General features: G+C 42.1%; 1 protein-coding gene across 1 annotated transcript in view; it reads right to left on the bottom strand.

The window, feature by feature from the left end:
• The window catches only part of vwf (von Willebrand factor), a 99796-nt gene that overhangs the window by 45540 nt on the left and 28989 nt on the right, over positions 1-25267 (bottom strand). Inside the window, exons 17-28 of the mRNA XM_068004792.1 lie at positions 23453-23547; positions 18449-18609; positions 18265-18368; positions 12046-12184; positions 11368-11502; positions 11028-11174; positions 10127-10267; positions 9919-10017; positions 8074-8230; positions 7122-7280; positions 4720-4852; positions 317-1707 (exon numbers count right to left, since the gene is read on the bottom strand). Of these exons, the coding sequence (XP_067860893.1) occupies positions 317-1707; positions 4720-4852; positions 7122-7280; positions 8074-8230; positions 9919-10017; positions 10127-10267; positions 11028-11174; positions 11368-11502; positions 12046-12184; positions 18265-18368; positions 18449-18609; positions 23453-23547 (2861 nt within the window). The remainder of the gene's footprint in view (positions 1-316; positions 1708-4719; positions 4853-7121; positions 7281-8073; positions 8231-9918; positions 10018-10126; positions 10268-11027; positions 11175-11367; positions 11503-12045; positions 12185-18264; positions 18369-18448; positions 18610-23452; positions 23548-25267) is intronic.

Here is a 25267-nt window from a genome sequence, read left to right as displayed (position 1 = left end):
CCTGGACCTAGTAACTAGTTATTTGACCTACAATTAATATATAAAATAATTCATTAACAAAATGGATTAAATCACTGTACTGCAAGTGTAGCAAAGTTAATGAGCTAATGCATTGCTGGTGCAGTGTGCACTCTGCAAAATCCTCTAATATGCTGATAGGGTTAGATGAAGTAGGGTGGGAGGAGGATTGTGTGGAGCATAAAAACACCGGCATAGATCAGTTTGGCCAAATGGCCTGTTTCTGTGCTGTAAATTCAATGTAATTCTATGAAAAATCCCAAGCTTATCCACAATTCGAGTAATAAAAGCATCTCACCTGATGGTGGCAGTGTTGAACTCAGAGTGGTTGCTGTGGTAGGAGTGGTTGCTTTGGTAGCAACGGTAGCAGTGGCTTCAAGAATGGCTGGTTCACAGCAGATTCGGTAAACCACGTTAACTATTTCAGTAATATTGTCATAGGTGGTTTGCACAACTGGAAGTGGGAGCTCTGTTATATTAATGTTTAAACCAACAACAATTGGTATTAATTCTACATTATTGTCTTTGATAGCTTTCATAGGATTTGTGATACTGTCTGTTGAGGGGTTGCTGGTTATCATAAACACTAGGTCAGGTGCTTCTTCCCTCGCACCATTCTGAGTGGTTAAAGTTGCTTCAATGATGTGCATTATAGCATTGCCTGTATTGGTGTGCTCTCCCCCATGGTACTGCATTTGTCTTATTCTTTCGATCACTTCTCGGTTTCTCTGAGTGTTTGTAAAAGTAATTTCGTCATTTACAGTATCTGAGTACTGGACGACAGATATATGTGTGGTTTCTTCTGTTACATGGAACTTTTCAACAGTTTTAATAATGAATTCTTTTGTCTTGTTAAAGTTACTTTCCCCCACCTTGTCTGATGTTTCCACAAGGAACACAACATCTCGTTTCTTCTCTTTATCAGGGGATAAGGTGGTGATCACTAAATGGGCGACTGATGGTGATGTGGTACTTGATGCTGTTGTTTCGGGCTGTATAGTTCCCACAGTGGAAGGAGCTGGGGGGCTAGCTCCACGACTACACACATAATCTAAGATCGTCTTTCTATATTCTTCAAGCTCATCGACAGTTTTCAAAAGAAATGACTTGCCTCCAGGTGACTTGGCTGTTATCAAGCCTATTTCCTTTAGATTTATACCTGCTCCAATGCCCACTGTGATAACAGTGACTTTTCTCTTGATGATGAAACTTATGACCCTTTTAACATCATTGGAAGAGGTGCTCGCTGTCAGAAGTATGGCTATTCTGGGAACTTTTTTCCTAGCATCCTTTCCAAACACAAGAATTGATGTGTGTTTTAAAGCTTCAACTAGGTTCGATTTGGAACCACCGATGTATTGCATTGTTTTCACTAATGTTTTCAGTTCTCTTACACTCTTCTTTTCCCACAGATCGAAGCGTTTGTAGATGCGCGAATTAAACTGCAGAACGGAGACCCGTATGTTTGATTGGCCAATCTGCATCTGTTCCATCATTGCCAACACAAATTTTTTCACATCTTCAAACTGTTTTTTTGAAAACGACTTACTGCCATCAATCAGGAAAGCCAACTCCATCACCCTGTGGCAGCCACCAACTATTTCAACTGTTTCTGGTGACGGGGTGGAAAATTGCTTTGGTATCAGCACAGTGCAATTGTCACAATGCAAGAAAGTTCCGGTACATAGGCTGAGGGGGCATTCATGAAAAAGAGAGTAAAATCACTCATCATGTTCCTATCATCTTTAATACATCACCACCAAGTCATCAATATTCCATAACCATGAACATTAGCCGCACAGAGAACTGCGCCATTGGATAGCACTAAATATGGGACCTTGTCCCGCATAGGTTGAGGATTGCTCATCAGAACCACATGGCTTTATTCCAATGCCAGTTATCTTCCTCGACCTTGTGTGACATTCCCACAACAACAACTTGCACTTATAAAGCACCTTCAATGTAGTAAAACGTCCCAAGGAGCTTCACAAGACCGTTATCTGGCAAAATTTGACACTGAGCCACATAAAGTAATATTCGGACAGGTGACCAAAAGCTCGGTAAAACAGATAGATTTTAAGAAGCGTTTTAAAGGAGGAGAGAGAGGTAGAGAAGTGGAGAGGTTTAAGGAGAGAATTCCAGTGCTTAGGGCCTAGGCAGCTTAAGGCACAGCTGTCAATGAGGAAGCGATGGAAATCGGGGATGCGCAAGAGGCCAAAATTGGAGGAACGCAGAGATCTCGGAGGATTGTAGGGCTGGAGGAGGTTACAGAGATAGGGAGGGGTGAGGCCATGGAGGGATTTGAACACAAGATTGAGAATTTTAAATTCGAGGCAATGTAGGTCAGCGACCACAGGGGTGATGGGTGAACTGAACTTGGTGCTGGTTAGGGTACGGGCAGCAGAGTTTTGGATGCCCTGAAGTTTACAGAGAGTGGAAGATGGGAGGCCGGCCAGGAGAGCATTGGAATTGTCGACTCTGGAGGTAACAAAGGCACAGATGAGGGTTTCAGCAGCAAATTGGCTGAGGCAGGGGCAGAGATGAGTGATGTCATAAAAGCGGAACATCAAATATCTCCTCTTTTTAAGGGGATCGGGTCATTTCCAGACAGATGCTTGCCTCATTGGTGATCGCTGAATAGGCGACTGTAAAAACATTTTCCAATGCCTTTTCGTTTATTAGTACTGAGTAAATCTTACAAAGAAAATACTTCAGTCACTGTTAAGAAAAGTACAGCCTATCACGATTGTTCAATAGGTACAGCTGATTTCTGCTCCGATCTACCTTCAGATGGTTTACTGACCTGACAATTGAATAAACTACAGAAATCAGCCAGTCCTAGGTTTAATTATTGTAAATAGTTCAATGGGGTGCGGGGAGGGGCGGGGGGATGCTGTGATCCAGTGCTCCAAGCAGTGAGCAGCACTCCCAGGGAGCTCATCTCAGGAATTTGCAGATATGTAGTCTGTGACTCTCCATCTATTAATTTAAAATTTATTGGTCAGAAAATCATGGGCTGCACACTTGCAATTTCCTGAGATTTGCTCCCTGTGAATGTGAAGTCACCCCAACATGAATTTTCTATGAATTCAACAATGACTTGAAGAGGGATTTAAAGCTGCCACATTCTCTGCTTCTTCTGGGTTGCAAACCTGACCTGAAATCTACGGCATGCTTGAGTAAGACTTGGGGAGGGCACAATCAGCCAGAATTCCAACTCCTGATTGCGATTCAGTGGCCTGTGCTGGGAAAGTGTGCCAGTGTGGGTTTTGAGCAAGGACAGACTCAGGCTCAGTTACAATGGCCATCATGGTTAGACAGCCTGCTGGTGCTCACTCTCAAGCCTCATGCTTCAAGAAGTGGCCACTTGGGCAAGCTACGGGAGGGTGGCTGGCACTTGTGGAATAGCACTTTAGCATCAGTCCGCATCTTCAAAACAGAGACAACTTTGGATAGATTAAAAAAAGTTTAATTGTGAGGCTGGCTGTTTCTTGGCGTTAAACAGAATTACTTTTAAAAGTGTATTTAAAAGATTCAGACACTGCCTTTCTGAGTGAGCACGTTATGACTGCAAGCAGCAGTTTCTACTGATATGTGACAGTTCCTATAGAGGTAAATAATAGAAAATTAGTGCTCAGACTTTCATTATTAACTAGCAGTAATTTCATCAACAGAGGAGTGAGTGTTCATCCACTGGAAGTGATTAGGAAATAAATATAGGGGAAGTTTGACTTTGCACAACTGGAATGCAGATCAGGAATTCGGAAGTTGAGGTCAGTGCACTCCTTAAGCTTTTCCATTCATTTATTTAGAATTTGGAATGAAGGTCTCAGCATTGGGTTTCTATCAATTAGTTCTATGGGAATAGTCACAAATCACTAAAATCTACAGTTTCTGGTCACGATAAGCTTTATAAAAGGAACATTAATTCATAAAATCGACCACAAAGCGAGTGCTTACCAGATTAAAACATCCATTCTTAGGCACAAAGTGCTGGAAATACACATTTTATATTTAACTCTTAATTAGCCTTCACCATACCTCACACAAACGTACGCAAACACACACACGTACACAAACATACCTACACACATACTCACACATGTACACAAACATGTGTACGCAAACATATGTACACACATGTACACACACATATGCACACACATATGCAAACATGCGCACAGATGTACACACAGGCGCATACAAACATGTGCACACACAAGTAAACACATACACAAACATACATATACACACATACACAAACATACATATACACACACATACACAAAGATACACAAACACATGCACTGATATACATTCATACACAAACACACATGGGGATATACAAACACACACGGAGATACACAAACAAAATGGGAGAAAATTTAAAATGCAGGTTTATATTCATTACACTTACATCTTTTCTATAAAGCACTTTTTAAAATGATTTTGCAAAACTGGTGTGTGATGAAAAGTGGGTTTGAAAGTGATTAAACCTCTCTTTTTCACCACAGAGCAAATGTGTAGATAGTCATAACTACCACGCACTCAAGAGACCCAGTGACTTAAGGCAGTGAGTTTAATAGAATTACTCTTAATTCTGTGTCTGTCCTCCTAACCCATAGCTCATACTTAAGTAGATGTGGGAGCCTGGAAGGGCAATTGCACCATAGTGTTGTATCTCAAAGGAAAAGAGCGTACCAGTTCTGACATTCTTTTGTTCCTTCATTGATTACGATTGCCTGTCCATCCGGAATGCGTTGTCCCTCATGGAGACAGACTGGACACAGTGTGGGGTCTATGCATTTCTGTGAATTTTCATCCAGTATGGTTCCTGTAAATTATTGGAACAACAAGAAGATAAAGAATTTTGCTGCCAATAGTTTGTCAAACCATTCCCTTTAAAGGCCTAAAGATGTATCATCAAAGACAGTAATGTTTATCTAAAAACTAAACAGCTACAAAAGCTATTATTGAGTTCAATGCCCTTTTATTTACTTCTGCCTTTCTATTGATTATTTGAATATGCTTGTTTAAATAGTGGGTTTTCGGGAAACTGGGCTGAAGGAGATACTAAGCTTGCTGGTGTGAGGAATCTGAATAAGCACGGACAGTTCAAGTTGAAACAAGTCATGCTGATGGTTATTTTGTAGGGTAAATTTTATAAGAGTCCAGGGATAATCTTAATGACTGGAAAATGGGGAGCATCCATGGATGTGGCACACTAACTTCCACACTTGATTCATCTATTGAGAAAGGACATGCTTGCAAAATTTACCATTGGATCTCTAATGACATGATTTCAGTTCCCTCACAGTTAAGACTCTGGACCCTCATAAGAAACACATTTTTCAGCACTATAGATGTGCTGGGCAGAGGGTTTACAGTCAAGATGGAAAAAACAATCAGTGAGCACTTTTCACCTACACAGCGGTGAATTCAATTGTGCAAGAGCTACTAGACAGGGGTAAAGCAACACTGGGCTTTGGCACATCATTCTGTGCAGTAACCATTTATTACCTAACCTTCTGTTCTCTCCACAGAACAAAATGGACCATCCAAAATCCAGAATACAGCTGCATCACACACCATATCAGAAGACGTTCACACAAGCATTGTTGTTGTACCAACAAGGATAGAAACAGAGCCACCTGTACCTCCACAATTTATTGAGTTGCCAACGTAGAACAATTTGCAAAACATAGAGGAGGTAGGAACCTACAATAGCTGATAACATCCAGCTCTACCACTACCAGTTCTCACAGCCCCTCCACTGGCTCTGTCAGGCTGCTTGTTTTGGTTGAACTGCCATCACTTTCGACGTTTGGCACAGATTCTGTAACCTCATCACCAATCCCATCCCCCTCCCAGGGAATTGTCTCAGGCTAAACCACAATGTTTGCAACCTCGACATTCTATTCGACGCCAAGTTGAGCTTCCGACCCCATAATTCTCTCCCTCATCAAGACCACCTATTTCTACCCCTGTAACATCACCCACCTCTGCCCCAACTCAACCCATCACATCTCAAACTGAAACCCTCATCTATGCCTTTATCACCTCCAGCCTCATCTATTCCAATGCAATGCTAGCCTGAGGGTCCAGGTTGGGTTGTGGCCGTGACCCCCAAAGAAATTATTTTCCAAAATTATTATTTCAGACCCATTATAAAAAGGGCCGACGGTCACCCTTATGGGATTTGTCAGGAGGGAACACCTGGCATTCCCTCCACCTCTGGAGCAGACGGCGTCTATCAGTCAGGCAGGTACCCAAAATGAATCCTTAGTGGCCTGGGTGCCTACTGGCAATATTGAAATGAGGTTCGCTCCCCTGTCCTAAATACTCTGGCAGAGTGAGGAGTGGTGGTCACCAGCAGTTTCATATCAACGATTACACAGGGATATCAGGTCCACAGATTTTCAGTCCCCAAATCTCCACCTCCAATAGACAATAACGTTGCCCAATGTAGTTCAGTCCTCATTGCTTATAGCAGGCGCAATAGTGTTAATGAGATTAGTCTGCTATAATCGTTGGACCTGTATCGTCTTTTAGGGATACTGAGAGAGAACGGGAACAGAAAATGTCCGAGGCTGGGGTTGAAACGATTGTTTCATTACAGGAGGTGCTTCCCTTCACAGAGGGTGAGATTCTCTCCAAAGTGAGCACGCACTGCCCTGTGTTTGACTACATCCCTCTCGAACTGATCACTCTGTTCATCTCCAACATCGGGAGAAACGCCTCCTCCTACATCTACCGGCTGAACAGTGAACTCTACGACCCTGATGACCACTAAATCTAACTTAATAAAACCTGCTGACACCCGAAAAAAAAGACACAGACACAGAATGATCCATGGAGGAATTTAAATAAATATGATAATGAGGTGGAAAAAGCTGACTGAATCGCCTTAAATAGCCAGCACCTCTGTAATTGACTTCAGTGGAAATGGTAAATGGTTAGCGCAATTTGCCTGACATGGTAAGCGTGGACGGTGTAAGTGGTGGGGATTGTACGGCAATATCTGAGGCCATTCTGCAGTCAGCAAAATTTTGGAAATGCTAAATTTTATCTTCAGGGTTGTTTTTCAAACTATCAAGTCTAACCTGAAGGACAATATGCATGGCATCCTTCCACACAATTCACAGGGCAGTCTTCCCGTTCGAGATGTTGGCAGGTCTTAGGGCAGGCAGGTGCACACACGTTGTATCTCCACTCACACACGTACTCTGCTTGTCCGCTATTCAGCTCTTCACAGCTCATTGCTTCAGTGTGCAAAAAAAAACACTTTAGTCAACAGGGTTGTACTGTAACTCGAGAAGTACCACTACTTTCACTCACCTGTCAGAGTTTACAATGAGTGTTGTCCACATAGATACATAGGTTAAATTTGACAAATCTCTATTCCCAGTGCGAAGCCTCACCTGCTGGAAGCCCATATAGAGAAATCGCAGGCGCACTCCCTGAGGTTTTCTGTTCATAGAGGGTGCAGCAGTGAATTCCTGATCTGCAGACCCTGTGGGGGAGGCTCAGCACCAGGAGTGCAGATTCATATATTTAACCTTATTTGTTTTCAAGTAACTCTTCTTATGAAATTAATGACTTTGTGATCCAGCAGTCCTAACTGGTGTGGGGGGAAAATATGACTAAGACAAAAATATTCTTCTTTAAGACCTTCTGGGTGAATTGGGATTAACAGAATTTTCACTGAATCATTTACCACAAAAATTATCCACTCCACAGTTGGATTAACAAACCCTTTGACATGTATGCTTGTTTAAATTGTTCATTAGCTGCCTTACAAAGGATCACTGCTATAGGTGCATCGTAATCCACTGCTTTTTTTTTATTACTGCTAATAAAATTACGTTCTCAGCAAGTGCACATTTTCAAACTGTTTGTACCCACAACTTAATTGGTGGGTTATAGAGGAAAATATTGTTCTTCGTCTACATCAGTCCATAGCAGAATTACATAAAACACACTTTTGGATAACGAAGAATTCTAATGTTCTGGAATTTTCTAATCCAAAGCCTAATTCCTATCTAGGTTACTTACGACACAGATGGGCTGTCCTCCACTGGACAAGAATACCAAATTGTGCACATTCATGTGCATAGGCTGCTATAGCATTGCAAAGACAAAGGCACTCTCCAGTGGAGTCACATGAGCAGGTGTCATACACACAAATCTCCCAGAAGGGTTGAGGGTCGACCTGAAAAAAAATTGTAGAATTAATGGGCAGAGAAACTCTATGGCTAAATATAATCAGTGACAAGTATTTATCCTTAGCTGACCTCCCTTTTTCCTTTTTTTAAGTTTTACTTTTTCAAATATGGTACTTATAGCCAGAGAACTTCTCCATCCTTTGAAGCCAAAAGCAGTGAGGAAAGCACTGAGCGACATAAAATAAGGGGACCCCCCTTATCACTAAATCTGTTTCCTCTCTTTAGGTTCACTGGAGTCGGTCTCTTTCCTATTTGCTCAAACTTGTGCATGTATAAGTTATAACTGTTATCTGTTGACCCATATGCTTTTTCTGTTCTGAGCAGACTAAGGTATACATCTTACTGTCAATCAAGTTCTAGATTGAACCATTCACTAATGGTGAGGTTTTTCTAACAGTGTTCTGTATAAGATCAGACTCTCCCTATCCATTACACCTTTCTTCCTCACTATCTTCATCCTCCAGGGTGGATAGAGATGTGCTCATGCATGTGATGGGTGATGTGAGTGACACAGGATGCTGCAAGGTGTCGCATGCTTCCACGACACTGGGGGTGTTAAGTGGCTCCTATGGCAAGCTTACAAAAACAGAAAAGGACCTTATACATTTCAATGAAAGACACCCATTCAAACAGCGCTACATACGGCTTATGGCAATATACATTCCAAATGGCAATATACTCTGCGCCATTGTGTTATGCTTGAGTGCATACGTGTACGTTTCAACATGAAAGCTGCATGACTGTTACCTGGGGAGGAAGCATTAGTGTGTATGATCTGGAGTTCCTGATCACTGACCAGATAAACACTGATACAGTGGAACCCTTTTCAGTTCATGTATACCATGCCATTGTGTTCACGGGTCTGACTGGCCACACAGATGCCAATGATCACTCGGACTTTGGGAAATCCAGTAATGCAATGAAATTGGACAGTTGTGTCATTTTGCCGTGGCAAGGAACAGAAGGCATAAAAATTGAGTGAGGGGCTGACAGTAACTCCCCTCCCTGTGGTTTAGGTTGTTGCAGTTTTCCTTGAAGATGACACAGGTCTACAACTGCCTTTATACTGACCCAAAGCCTGTAGAGGCAGTTTCCCTTGATCATTGCCCGATAAGGTGTGCCAAGTCATGTAGATATGGTTGGTGGCATAATGGCGAGTGCAAGAAATCTGGATCTGGTGCCAGCTCATTTCCTGGCATGACTTCATGGACCCTCTTCAAGCATTATAAGATGTAGTTGGGGAGGTATGAAAACAAGCCCCATATTTAATGTAAAATATTTAACCTTAAATCACTATTATAAAAATTGGCTGTGACCCCTTAAGAGTTCCCTGTCACACATGTGGGAATGCTGCTTGCCTTTAACATCCACTTTCAATGGGTAGACAACACTGGTGGTGGGGAAGAGAGGACCTCCAGCTGAAACTCAGTAAATGCAGGGCTGAATGTCAATAGCCTAGTTTAAATGGGTTACGCTTGTATAATGAATCTATTAGCATATTTGCAAATGGAAAACATGGGCTGGCAGATGCAATGCACATTTGAAGCAGGCAACCTCATGATGGAACCATTTCAGAGTCCCTGCTTGTTGGATTAATGCTGTCTGGACTGTTCCAGCACGTCTGAATTTTTATATGTTACTTCAGACCGTTAAAGGTTTTGGAAAGGAATCTTACCAACTGCGCACATTCATTGAAAAGGCCACTTTTTATGATGTCACATGAATTTTCAACTAACGCTTGCTTCAAACTGTTTCCACTGCACGGAGAAGGTGTCTGGGAAATGGAATAAGATCAGAACAAATGTTTAACTCTAGCAGACAAGCTATTCTCTTTGTAACACAATGTTAACAGACCAATGGCATGGCCTAGGTAGAGAAATTACCTGAAAGGCATCTGCACACAGATGTTTCACCGTCCATGAATTACCAAAGTCAGTGGCCTCGATCTCAAGCTGATTACCACTGCCCAGCAAATCATTATTTTCATTTCCATCAAAATTACCACACAATCCACAGACTTTACCCTGTTTCACAGAGGGGGGGATTTGAAGAAGGCAAATGCAGGTTAAATTTCTTTAAATAAAACTGCATTTACTGTAAATAATTTCAGTTGAAACAACAATAGATAAATACTTTTTCCAATCCTGTCATATTGTTATCATGGTAAGTCATTTTAATTCTTAAAGATTTCTTGGCAGGCATTATTGTTTACAAGAAACTTTAAATGTACAGACAGTGCCGATTCTAGAATTATTTGAAAAAGGAATAAAATGGTAAAATAAACCAAAGGAATTGTCAATAGATGGGAAATGGATTAAAAAGTAAAACTTAACATTTCACTGCTTTTGCAGGTAGCTTCTTCAGAACCACGAGATGTAATGCCCGGAAGCTACTGACTATAAGAGCAGCAAAACATTGAATTGTACTATTTTATTGCTTTTATGTTATCTGACTTTTGACTTTATTGGTGTAACTGCTTCCATAGAAAAGTACAGGGAGTTCCCTGACTGTTCGGTATGGTTGACAGTTGTATGTAGCTAATTCAAAGACCACTTTCTTTTAGCATTTAAATATTTTCCAGTTTGCTCCCAATAACAAATGTTACAGAAAAGAAAGAAGGTAATAAGTAAGGACGAAAGGAAAGAAGGAAGAAAGAACAAGAGGAAGGAAGGATGGAAGAAAGTAATAAAGGAAGGGAAGAAGGAAAGATGGATGGAAGGAAGAAGGGGAGTCAGGGAGCAAGGAAGGAAGGGAGGAAGAAATAAATCAGTAAAATCAACTCACCTCGTACTGGCCCTGAAGCTGAACAGAGATTCGAGTGCCTTTGTCCCACAGTATAGAAATCTTTTCACCCAGTACAATTATGTAGTAAAGACCGGACTTGAATATCTGAATGTCTTTTCCATTCTTAAAGGGCTTTTTGATAGTCACCTGATCAAAGAAGCACATGAGTGAAGACCATATGTGCAAAAGTGAAATTTTTAATTGTTGTGTTAGAAAGTCACTTTTAACAAATGCACAAAGAATAATTTACTAGACGACTCCAAAAACTAATAGAGATCAAAATTTAGAAGATAAGGATAAGCATTTCAGAATGCATTGGCACAGTGTTCCCATTACATACTTCTCTTCCAAACAGCTCCAACTCTCCTGCATCATATAACACTGTGATGTCTTTTGAACATTCTTCTCCTGGCAAGCCACAGCCAGTGTGTTCCACTAATATGCGAAACGTCCCTTCATTCTCACCACAACCATCCTAAACAAAATGAATAACAACGTATTAAGGCGATGAAAGAAGTAAATATAATGTTAAAATGTATAGCTAAGAGTGGTCCTTTAAGATTTTCACAGGTGTGGAGAATTTGGATCAAACAAAGTTCTTCAGTCTGGCACGGGACTCGAGGATTGGGTGTCACAATTAAGGGTATTAAAATAAAATAGGAAATTTAGGAAGTTCTTATTTCTAGCAAGAGGTTGATTTAATTAAGAAATTACCAGCAGGGGTGGCAGAATAGAAAACCATAGCAAGGTTTAATTCGTGTTAGGGAAAGGGATATTAGTTCTAGAATCGCAGTAAGGAAACTATTGGTTGGTTTGGAAGGGTAGGCTAGATGAACCAATGGTCTTATTCAAAAGCTCAGCTATTTTCCTTACAAGGATAAGCACATGAGGGTTTTATGAAGGCACACACTCAGTGTGGAGTCTTGCCTGCCAGGAGCAAATATTGGGGTCTCCCCATAATTCTGCATCCATTGTGAGAATATGAGAAAAAAGTCACGACATGGGATGTACTTCTTACCTGAACCAGGACGTACTGACATTTGCCTGGGAATGTATACTTCAGACCATCGAAAGTTATGTAGTGGGCCTCACCAACCCCGAGGCAGGTGCCAGGGCAGGCCTGGTCAGTGCAGTGCCACTTGCGATTGAGACATTTACTGCAAAAAGCAACAAAAGTTAGCTCCTAATTTCAGCGATTAGTGTCAGCCATCCAGTCCAGAATAAATAGTTTGCACTCGATTCTGAGGCTAGAACAAAAGGTCAGCCGGTAAACATGTTCCTTCCTCCCAAGGCTGGGATCACTGAAGTCAGCTGTTGTGTCCCACCACTGCCTCAAGTTACATCAAGTAATCCAACACAAGCCAAGGACTCAAGTGGTGACCTTCACACCCTGGCTCAGTTCCACACTATGCATGCACTTATCCTCTCAATCATAGGAATGCTGTAAAAAGCACTTTTCTAATAACAGTACACTCCCATATGTTTACTATGAACTAATGCTATTCACACAAGCGAATCTCAATTTAACCTTTTGCACCCATTTAAGAATAGAATGAATTTATATCTGTGTAGCACCTTTCACATTCTCAGCACATCCCAAAGTGCTTCTTAGCCAATGAGTTACTTCTGAAGTGTAATTACTGTGGTAGACAAGCAAGCCAGCCTTTTGGCATGCCACAAGTTCCTACAAACTGTATGGGAAACTAGTTATGAGGAGAGACTTAAGGCACAGGAACTAATTCCACTGAAGCAGAGGAGATTTAATAAAGGTTTTTAAAATTATGAAGAGTTTTGATAAAAGTGAATAGGGAAAGACTATTTCCTATGGTTGGAAAGTCGGTGACAAAGGGTCATGAATTTAAAATCATTAAGAATGTGATGATAGAACAGAGGGCTGTTGGAGCATGGTACACTTTGTGATGGGGAGTGGCAAAGACCATTGCTCCTTTTAAGGGAAAATTGGATAAATATTTGAAGCAGAGAAAGATACAAGGCCATTGGGAGAAAGCAAGACAATGGGTTTGTTTTGCATTGCTGTAGCAAAGAGCTAGCACAGACACAGTGGGCCAAATGCCCTCTTTCTGTGCCACAAGCTTTAGTAAATGAGATAATTGACCAATTCATATGTTTTGTTTGTGGGATGAATGTTGGGCAGGATACTGGGAGAACTCCCCACTCTTCTTTGGAAAGAGACTTCGGATCTTTAATATTCACCTCAACAGGCAGATTGGACCTTGGTTTAATTCCTCATCCAAAAAGGAACCTCCGACAACGCATCACTCTCCCAGTATTACATTGAAATGTCAGCCTACATTATGTACTCAACTCTTGCAATAGGGCTTAGGCCCAAAATATTTCAACTCAGAGGCCGAAATAGTATCATCAAGCCAATTTAATTACGTGCAAACTCTGGATTCCACAGAACTTATTTCAAGTAGGCAGTGAGATTACCATCACATTAGTACCAGGCAGTAAGTAGTTATTAGCGATGCTCCTCTTTCTGCCTACAGCACGTAAAGTTCTCATGGCTATTTTATTCAGATCCCTGGAATCGCTGTGGCAGTCACTACTGCTGCCAATTTTCCACTAAAAAAGTAGTATTAAATCCAACCCAACAACACTACTCTGAGTACATAAATTAGTTTGGTTTGTTTAAAAAAAAATAGAAATGGCTGAAATCTTACCCCAAGTGGGAGGAATGTCAGTCAGTCTCTCTCTAATTATAGTCAAGGTTTTAAGTATTTAAAAAAACGTACAGGTCCCAAACTTTTCAGCCTGAGCCAGATGTATCCACTTACCTTCAGTGTCAACATGAGCCACCATTTCCAATGTAAGATGCCTGATTCCTACCAGGTTTGAATTTAAATATGTAACTATAGCTTGGAAATGTCTGCCGACGTTAAGTGCTTATGTCAACAGAAATTGTTTGTGCCGGGGCCAGAAAATCGCCCGTTCCTCAATTTGCTTTCTGTGCGGTCAGCGCTGTGTATGAATTCCATGTCCTGCTTCCCTGCCAGTGGTGATACTAAATGTGCGAGATCTTCAACAGTGATGCAAGTCTCCTGATCAGTACTGATTAATGGTGAAGCCTATAATTTTCTCACTTTCACACACAGCACGTTCAGTACACTAAACACACCCATCTCAAATCACCAGTCAGATTCTCACAGGTTGGGAACTGATCCATTGCACTCTTGATCTCTTTTTGATGCCACATACTTGTAAGCTTGGGGATTTGCTTGCAGTTCTCCCCTCTCACTGCACTTAATGGAAGAGGATGAAGAACGGATTTTCCAAAGTGCATAATGGCACCCATGTGGTCCTTGTGATAATGTAATGGGCTGCATGAACAGAAAGGGCTTCTACTCCATCACTGCACAGTTTGCGAGTGACTGCCAGCAAATGGATTTTCAAAAGGCCTTTGATAAGGTACTGCAGAGTAGACTCAGAGCATATGGAATCAGGAGACAAGTAGCAGAATGGATAGCAAACTAGCTACAAAAAAAAAGATAGCAGGGGTTAAAGGTAGTTACTCAGACTGGCAAAAGGTGGGAAGTGGTGTTCCACAAGGATCGGTGCTGGGACCACTGTTGTTCACCATTTATATAAACGATTTGGACTTGGGAATCGGAAGAACAATTTCAAAATTTGCAGTCGACACCAAATTGGGGGGTATAGTTAATACTGAGGAGGACTGCGACAAATTACAGGATGACATTAATAAATTTGCAGAATGAGCGTGTAATTGGCAAATTAATTTCAATATAGATAAGTGTGAGGTAGTAAATTTTGGTAGGAAGAATAAGGAGGCCACATACTCATTGGAAAATAAGAGTCTAAATGGAGTAGAGGAGCAGAGGGATCTGGGGATAGAGTTACACAAATCACTAAAAGCAGCGATGCAGGTTACTGAAGCCATAAAAAAAGCAAACAGAGCAATAGGGTTCATTTCGAGGGACAGAATTGAAAAGCAGGAAGTTTATGTTAAACTTGTATAGAACCTTGGTTAGGCCACACTTGGAGTATTGTGAACAGTTCTAGTTTCCATATTATAAAAAGGATATTGAGGCACTGGAGACGGTACAAAAAAGATGATGATACCAGGACTGAGAGGTTATATCTATCAGGAAAGATTGAACAGGCTGGGGCTCATCTCTCTAGAAAAGAGAAGGCTTGAGGGGTGACCTGATAGAGGTCTTTAACATTATTTAAGGGATTGATAGAGTAGACGTCTAGAAGATGTTTCCACTTGTGGGGGAGACTAGAAGTAGGGGCCATAAATATAAGATAGTCACTAATAAATCGAATAGGAAATTCAGGAGAAACTTCTTTACCCAGAGAGTGGAACTCGCTACCACAAGGAGTAGTTGAGTAGATGCATTCAAGGGGAAGCTAGACAAACACATGAGGGAGAAAGGAATAGAAGGATATGTTGATGGGGTTAGATGAAGCAGGGTGGGAGAAGATTCATGTGGAGCATAAACACCGGCACGGACCTGTTGGGCCGAATGGCCTGATTCTGTGCTGTACATTCTATGTAATTCTATGTATTTTTGCAGGCAGGAATTCAGCCACTTAAAGCCTGCTCGAGATCTTTAAATCAACCTCAGATGTTAACTTCACGCAGACATTCTATCAGGCTGCCTAATATTTGTGCTCACACTGAATAGACAAAATATATTGGGAAGAAACGGCCATGTGAGTTGATCCAGGGAAAGCACTCCCCTTGCACCATTTACCTCACATTTGTACATCAGCACGATGAGTCACACCATCCAGCAGAAAATAGCGGAGGCAGAGACTTGAACAATTTTCCAATATTGCACTGCCAACAGGGAGCCTCGCCCATCAGGAGCACATAGTGAGCACCGGTTACATAGTAAAAGTAATCTTCCGAGTCAATTCCTTTCATTCACTATTTTGGAGAGAATTGTGCATGTTTTGAGTTCATTTTTTTTCTTTGCTAGCTGTATAAACTCTATAGATTCATGAAATCATAAGCAGAATTCCATACCTTACCAAATCTCCCAATTAAAAAAAATCCTCCCGGATTGACCACACTCTGGGCTAAAAAGTTACTATGGAACAATATTATGTCTGTCTGGCATTTTAATGGAAGTATTATCCCATTTATTTGAAATGGGTCACTGTCTCCATTAAAATAGTAGAGACAGGATTTGGAAAACGAGCCTGTTGAATGTTCGCACGATGACAACCACCAACAGCCATTCCCAGGCTCGTGTCCTGACAAGCTGCTGGAAATGAGACATTGCCGTTTGATGCACAAAGCTGTTAGTGGTCAAATGAAAGCAGACAGCGGCTGCTCTCAGTCAGTGGGAAGCTTGCATACTGAAACATGTTTTTACAGTGGAGATTAAATAATAGAAAGGAATTCGTGTCAGGAAAGTGCCACTGAAGGAATGCGCTGTTTATTGATCAGAAGTTGTGTGGAGACAGGAACTTGCTGGAGTTAGTGCAACAGACGGCTCTCTGGATGGAGTTAACTTTTCAGAGAAGTTAGCACCATAAATCTATGAACGTTAGTTTAGCTGAGATCGTGGGACAATCTAGTATGGGTCCATTTATTGTCATTTTGGGGTTATCTGATCATCTTATGAAAACTACACATGACGTGACAGCCACCTCTAGTACATTGTACTTATGCCAACTTGCTAAAGTACAGTACAATTGTCTGACAACTTGATCACTGTAATGCAATAAACAATTGGCAGGAAGTAGCAAAAAGAATTGTTGAAATCTCACGAAACCAAGTCTCATTGATTTACAAACACGGTGACCGAGAACTCGCACAAGATAATAGCACGCCTTTTCCTCTACTATTGTTTGCTTTAGCTCTCTGCATTGTAGTTTCTATTTATTGATGCTGCACCTTTTTCTGCTATAAAAATAATGGAACTTCACATCAGTCCCATCAGTTCTAACATTCCTCAGCTTTGAAGCCTTACACTTCTGAATGCACGCTCCTGACGCAGAGCCTTACCCATTAGGAGCGCACATCGGGAGTGAGGCCCCGATTTTAGCTCGCCCCACCTGGCGGCCACCAGGCAGTGGAGCGGTTAAAACGAGGGCAGTCACTTACCCCCCACCCACCCCGCCCCGATCCCGCTGCCTTCCCACTTTGTGTCCCGATGTTAACCAGCTCTTTTGAGCAGGCGAGAGGGACACCTGCAGGAAGGCAGCGGGGTCCTTCGTCAAATATGCAGATCGGGTCCCGGTGATGTCAAGGGGACCCGACTGTGATATTAGTCAGAGCCCTGAACAGGGGAGCAGTGACGGATTTCCCTTCTGGGAGGTGGATCGTGGGCCAGGAGAGGCTCAGGCAGGTAAGTAATTACATTTAACTTTAGGTTTACTAAAATAGGCTCCTCCAGGCCTCACAAGGAAGCCTTGGGCCTCACTTACCATGGGGTTCCCCTGCACCCCTTCCCCACCCCTCTACAGCCCCTCTCACCACTTACCTAGGTCCCTGTCAGTGGCCTCCTACCGCCAAAATCCCTCTCCCACTCGCCAGCCAGGTCAGTGTGAATATTTACGGTTATGAGGCCCAATCGGGTCTCCATGTCCCTGGTCCACACCCCCCGCCACCCCCGGGTTCACCGCCCGCTTCAGGGCTCACACAATCCACACCCATCCCCCCTTTAAAATCGGGTCCTGAGTGTCAGTAGGCTATTCGATCACATGGTCACCATGCCTGAGTACAATCCTGTTCTCACCCAACATTAACTCAGATGTAATTCCAGCAGGAGCTACTAGCGATCACAAGACAGAACCCCTCCCTAACCCAGAGGTGCGGAGGCAAATTGCAGTGTCCCTACCACCACCCTAGCTGAGAACACAGATCTGGGATCAACCTTGGGATCTTCCTGGTCTGTATGACTGACCGGCTTGCTGCATAAACTGGCCATGTGGGGTAACATTCTCACTGGTTCCTGGCCTTGACCCTTGCCTGCTGCGACCAGATAATGGAAACTCAGGCAAACATTGTTCATGAATTTCCAAGTGTCGGAAAGTCATGAGAAGCACCAGACCTCATTTCTGACCTGGGTATTCGGTCGGCGAGGCTTCGCACCAGCCATGCCAAGTTGGAAAATTACCCATGACATAAATATGTTCAACAATTTCTTGCGTCCAAAAATTTTCTGACATAAAATTTACAACAAACACCAACTAGTTCCAAACATGTCTGCATTAATTACAGTAAGTAAAATTACATTACCAGGTATTGCAGTCCTGCTTTATAGATTCTCCAGGAGCATATTTTTTGCCATTGTGTAGACATGGACACATTTCTGGAGAAATGCATACGGTCTCCAGTTGTACCTAAAGCACAGATCATATATAAGGTATGCATCATGAGGTTGGTGCAGTGCACGGTTTCATTGTGTGTTCAAGGTTCTCACCTTCCCAGGAGGACACATGCAACCTGATGTGCATTTTGAGCTCACGCAATCAAAGTCATAGTTCTGACATGTTTTCATGCATTCTATGCCTTTTGCTGTAAGGTCATCTTCGGGGCAAAGAAATCTTCTCATTGGTGGGCTACAACTTGTATCTCGTTTGTCTGAAAGAAAGGAGTTTGGAGTTCAGTTTCAATCGGATGAATTTAAAAACAAAGCTTAGAAGATATATGCCATTTTAGGAATACAAATTATACCACACTTCTGCTGTGTGGATCTATGTGGACTAAAAATCATAATGGATGATTACTTAAGGTATGAAGCTTATTTTTTTAAAGGAATGTTACTAGAGATTGGGGACACGGTGGGTTAGCTAATACATTGTCACTTCACCTCAGAAACTTCGGGTTGAAGATCCCATTTGATTCGCAGAAAATGGCTCATAATTAACACTAAAGAGAAAAAGAACTTGCATTTATATAGTGCCTTTCATGACCTCTGGACATCCCAAAGTGCTTTACAGCCAATGAAGTACTTTTTGAAGTGTAGTTATTGTTGTAATATAGGAAACTGGTAGTCTCCCTCACAGAGAGACCACTAAGGTGGTTTGTATGGGAGGAAGAGCTTTTCTGATTGTGCAGTTGATATACATTATTTAAGCTTTGCTGAGAATCTAACCCATGCTATATCTGACCTAGGAGTGCTTGATGCTGATACAAGAGACAAAAATATATTCCATTCCCCACCACAGACAAAATATATGGTATTATAAGAAGTCAAAATTAATCCTCACAAATCATCACTCTAAACTGAGAATGGATGTGAAGAAGCTTCTGTGCAATGTGACTGAGAAAAATATGGGGGCAGATGAAACTAAAATTCAAATGCACTGTCACCTCTGATGTACCCAAGGGTTCCATTCTTGGCCTCCTCCTCTTCATTATTCATTTGCTACCCTTTGACAATACTATCCAGAAACACAGAGTTAGCTATCCCATGTATAGCAATGAGATTTTGCCTCTCTTCCTGCTCCAAAGCTGCCACCTCACTTTCCAACTGTTTCCCCAACATTAAGACATGGATGAGCCAAAACTTCCTCCAGCTAAATGTCAACAAAACTGAAGCTATCTTGTTTGGCTTTTGCAAACGTTCACATACCACTTCCTTTGACTCTATCCACATCCCCAGCTGCCAACTCAGACTGAGCCCAGAAGTACTGGAACTTTGGTATAATGCTCAGTAGTGCTTGCTGAGTTCAGCTTCCTCTCCAACATCCAATCTGTCACCAAGACTGCTTTGTTTCACTTCCAAAACATCTTAAGTTCGAGTTTCTGCTAGTTATATCAGTGCAATCCAGGCAGAATTGACTGAACCAGTGCAAAAGATCGGGGAATTTTAAACATAAGTGAGTTACTCCCAAAACCACTCATGTTTGTGTTTTTTTTTTAAACAGTCTTTTACGCTGGTTCAAGATTCAATTCGCCCGAATCAGGCCCTGCCCAGAAAACTGGCCACCCCCCCCCCCCCCGCCCCAGGTCAAAATTGCGAGATTCTGCCGATTGTGCTGGTTCGGGAAACTCTTCAAATTGTTTTCATTTTCTTAGGCGCTAGTAGGCACGTTTTAAATGTTTCTTTATTATTAAAAAATGTTTTAAAAGAAACTGACTAGTGTACATCAATGAAACTATTAAAGGATTTAGTATAATTTTTTTAAGTCATTTTCAGTGATTTTATATCAGGTCACAGGTGAAGGACTGAACACCTTTATTAAAAATTCTTATTTTTGGTGATAAACCCATTTTCAGCTGTATTAATAAACCTGCACCCACCACTCTTAAATACATCAAGGAATACTTTTTAATGGAAAGAAAAAAAAAAAACGATTACGTTCCATTACGCTGCCCAATTGGTAATTTCCCAATTACGCCCAAAGCGGAAACTCTACCCCCATGTGCCTCCGCCCCATCTCCCCCTCTCTGCTGTCGAAACCCCAATCCATGCTTTTATCTTCTCAGGACTTGACTTCTTCAATGCTCTCCTTGCTGGCCAACCCACCACTGGCTACAACTCATCCAAAATGCTGCAGGTTACATCCCTAACACCACCAAAACCCATGCTCCAACCTTCCCTGTTTTCATCTCTCTCTGCCCCAGCAAATTGATTTTAAGATTCTCCATCCTTATGTGTCAACACACACCTTCCACTTTTCCAACACAAATCAGCTTGTTGTTCCCCACTTTCTTTGTGCCACTATTGGTGACAGCTCCATCAATCACAATGCCCTCACTTGTAATAGACTGGATAGCCAGGTGGTGAAGGATAGAATATTAGAGCCTGGTCTTCAGTTGCTTCCAAGCCTTTATTCACAGAGATCCACGTTACACCCTCACCACACCCTAGATCAGTTCTCTTATAAATGGATACAAGAGAGTTCCCAATTCACATGCACCACCTGAATGCAATTAACACTAATTGATATAAATCACATGGATACAAATAACACCACTATCCAAAACTCTTTCCTCCAGCACCTCCACCTCTTTCCTTGCCTTCAGAGTTCTTTTAATCCTTCTCCTCACCTCTGCCACCAAACTCTGTTTCCTCCCTCTCCTGTCCAGTTTTGAATTCCTTGTCTGCTGCCTTGTATAGTATTCGGAGACATCTTTCTGCATTTGAGTGGCGCTATAGGGGGTATGTATATTCTCCACTCGATGGTATTGTTTAGATGTGGGGGCTGGAGATTGGCTCACTACTCCATATTGTCAGCTTCCTGCTGGTCTTGTGCAGTTTCCAGCTGGCGTTTTATACCCGCAATAATTGCTGTCCCACAAAATTTGCTAGAGTTTAACTAGTGGAATCAATTTCATGTGAATGCACTTTCATGCAATTTCCCAAGTCTTATGCAAATCCTATGTGCCTCCTTGTGCCAAGCATATAAGATGGGACTTTCACAAAGTCATTTCTTAAAGGTAAACTGTTTCAATTTTGATTGCTGCAACTGAAATTATCCAAATAGTTACGACATTCAGTGATCCTCTATCTCAGTTTTTTGGAGGCTGAAGAAGGATGCCAGGGAGGTTCACCTACACCAGAGAAGCTCTGCCTGCACCCGCTATTATACAAGGAGACATGTTTACAGACCTAAGTGCAGCTACCTGGGACTGTCAGAAGAAAGTTTTCCTGGTAGGCTAAGGTTTTCCAGGGACATAGTGATGACACTGTGGCATCTGCCACAAGCTAATTTAGAGACAACCACATGGACTACATTGCCAGTGGCAATCAAGGCCACAACTGCCCTCAATCTATACGACTCTGGATTCTTCCTTCAGTCAATTAGCATGATACAGATTTATCAAGCAGGTTTTGTTCACCAGAGTAAACACCTTCAACCATTTCCCCAAAGGAAATGCAATGGCAGATTAAGAAGGCACTGCAACTCTTCCTCACTGCATGATTTCCCAAAGTACAGGGTGATATTGATGGCACCCATGGGACCATTGAGGCATCTAAACACAATGCCATGACATTCATGAGCCACAAGGGTTCCTACACCATCAATATGTCACCGACCAGCTGCAGAGGATCATGCAGGCGAATGCCCGGCTACTGGCAGCACTCACAATTCTTTTATGTTAAGGCAATCCTCTTGTGCCAGGGTTTTTATTAGACAAAACAGACTTGAAGGATAGCTCCTAAGAGACAAAAGGCGCCATCTACAGATGTGGATAATGACACCTAGCGAGACTCAAAGCTAAGAAGTAATGTAGATACAATACCCATGAGTTTATCAAACATCTTCAGTGATATGCTGTAACCGGAATTCATGCCTTGCTGTTGTATTGGCATGCATGGTAAGCATTGAAGGGCTGTGAGGCAGTCTGAGAGCTTTACATGGAACAGCAATCAATGTGTAACAAGGTGTGAGGAAATGCTGCGACATGCATACTTTGGCCACGTACTTGTTATAAGGTACTGATGGGCCCTCTTGCCTTGGCTAATTTCTTCAGATAGGAGGATTTTTTCCTAATTTGGTGCCAGCGTCTCTGGATGGTGGAGACCAGAGGTCACATGATCATAATTCCAGGGCTCGGTGCCAACCATGATTGGCTCACAGTGGCAAGCAACTGCTGCTGATTCTACGTGCCTAGAACCGATGGAGCCACAATTCAGCGTGTGCCTATGTTGTAGTCGGGAGGATGGTGGTACTGCACTCGCGTGTGGTGAGTTGTGCTGCTCACCATACTGCTCGTAAAGAGCTCCTGGTACCTGTTGTCCCCATAACGAGGGCTCACACCTGTGCTTGTCAGTTGTTGTCTAATGATCAATTAGTGACGATCCTACTTGATGGGATTGATTTGGCTCTAAAATGACATTGCTAGTGATGGAAGTTTCCAAACTAGTCTACCCTCTGTGGCCGACTTGGCAGTCTGATACCTGAATAGGCAGGTCTGCATTACCCCAGGGTGGGACTTATGATTAACCAGCAAAGTCTGGCTTACAAACAGAGCCTGGAGATGTGGACCTGTCAATGGAGCCTGGCATTCTTTCCACTTATTTCCAGGTAGCCTTGCAAGCCAATGCCATTATGGGCGAAATAGAGCCGGTTCAAAGCTTATCAGTATTTTGTGCTGGTAGACTGCAAGATCTCAGCTGGTTAAACTCCTGCAGTATCTCTGTACACACTTGGGAGTCCCTAATCTGGCCTCTGCTAACCTTTGTTGAAGCTCTCGGACTTATGGTAAATGGAGTCTGCAGTTCAGGAAGAGAACATGCACACCATATTATGTAGTTGAAGCCATGCATGAGTGGATTTCTCAGTAGCCTAGTTTGGAGACTATTAAACATGGTGATGGGTTTCCATGCATGACGGACAAACAACTGACCGAAAAAAGCCTTGGAAGGGGTCTCCTCAATCAGGTTTGTCCTCAATTGATATCAGACTAATCATTCTGAACCTGTTTAAATGAACAATTACAAACATGGATTCTTGAATGCTTAGATTCTCACCTCTGCCACTCTCTTCAGTGTCCAAGAAAATGTTAGGTGGATATTGATGGATCAATTCATTTGTACTGCAATGCATCACACCGTCTTCACAGTAACTAAAAAATAACAGATTGTTTGAAAATAAACAAAAGCCAGTGCATGTATGCAATCAGTACTGTCTGCAATATTTGAAAGAAATGAGATAGAAAGGGTGGGAGAGGGAGAACAAAAAAAGAAAAACAGAGACTGCTTCACTTAGTTTTAGTTTTAAAACTCTTCGTTAACACCCAGACAAATCCTTGTGCATCTGAGCAGATTCTGTGAGGTTAATTGCTCCGCTCATTACTTCCTGTATTTCAGTGTATTATTTACAATAATCGTACTCAAATTTAATAATAAACCCCAAATTCTATACATCTGGACTAATTCAAAACTGATCCAATCCTAGCCTGATTAACAAAATATTTCATTGAATCATAGAATGTTTGAAAATGTGAAAATAAACAAAAGCCAGTGCATGTATGCAATCAGTACTTTCTGCCATATTTGAAAGAGAGGTAGAAAGAGCAACACAGAAGGAGGCCATTCAGCCCATCGTGCCTGTGCCGGCTCTTTGAAAGAGCTATCCAATTGGTTCCACTCCCCTGCTATTTTCCCCTGGCCATGCAAATTTTTCCCCTTCAAGTATTTATCCAATTCCCTTTTGAAAATTATTATTGAAGCTGCTTCCACCGCCCTTTCAGGCAGTGCATTCCAGATCATAGCAACTCGCTGCGTAAAACATTTTTTCCTCACGTCACTTCTGGTTCTTTTGCCAATTACCTTAAATCTGTGTCCTCTGGTTACCGACCCTTCTACCACTGGAAACAGTTTCTCCTTATTTACTTCATCAAAACTGTTCATGATTTGAACGCCTCTACTAAATCTCCCCTTAACCTTCTCTGCTCGAAGGAAAACAACCCCAGTTTCTCTAGTCTCTCCAAATAACTGAAGTCTCTCATCCCTGGTACCATTCTAGTAAATCTCCTCTGCACCCTCTCTAAGGATGCACCACAAACATTCATTCTCATTAACAAATAATTCCCAAACCACATTATTCTTTTAAAAAAGCATTTAAGAATTTGCTATACCTAGCACACAGAGGAAACCTTTCATCCACATGTGGCTCTTCTCATGTTTATGCTTGAAATAAGCAAAAACGTTAAGCATCCGGGTGTAATCTGATCCATCAGTTATAGTTGTGAACCACTGGGTTGGATTTTCCTTGGCATGGCAGATTCTCATCACCAAGAGGGAGACCACCAGTGCCCCTGAGGAAACTCCAGCTATAGTGAGGATGCCGCTGCAGCAGCACAGGAGGCAGGGATGGGCCTTAAAGGGGAGAGAAGAGCCCCGAAGGTGAAAGAAACTGCAGCTTTTCAGGGCTCAGCATAGGGCAAGGCCAATGCAGGTAAGAGAGAGGGGGCAAATTGGAGGGAGAGGAAGCCTCTTCTAGACTCTCCGCTTCCACTGCTGCACTTTGGGGGCATTACAGTCGCTATCCCAGGCCGACCGCCACCTTCCACCAGGCAGTCCAGGGGCTGCAACATTTGATTGGGAAAACCAGTTTGTTGCAGTACAAAGACCAACCTGTTGAGGAAAATTCTGTTTTTATCCATTAGTATAAAAGTTTTGAGACCATCCATCGCATTGTAGACATTACATTTAAAGTATTTTTTTTATACAAGAGAAAGAAATTGAAGCTGGTTTTTTTTCCTGACATGGAGACAGAAATTTACAATTACCTGCCAATCTGCATAGCTCCCTCATCAAACAGGAATTAAGACATACTCGATA

Source organism: Heptranchias perlo, chromosome 24 (assembly GCF_035084215.1).
Source record: "Heptranchias perlo isolate sHepPer1 chromosome 24, sHepPer1.hap1, whole genome shotgun sequence".
NCBI lineage: Eukaryota > Metazoa > Chordata > Chondrichthyes > Hexanchiformes > Hexanchidae > Heptranchias > Heptranchias perlo.
This window is presented reverse-complemented; position numbering and strand designations above follow the sequence as displayed.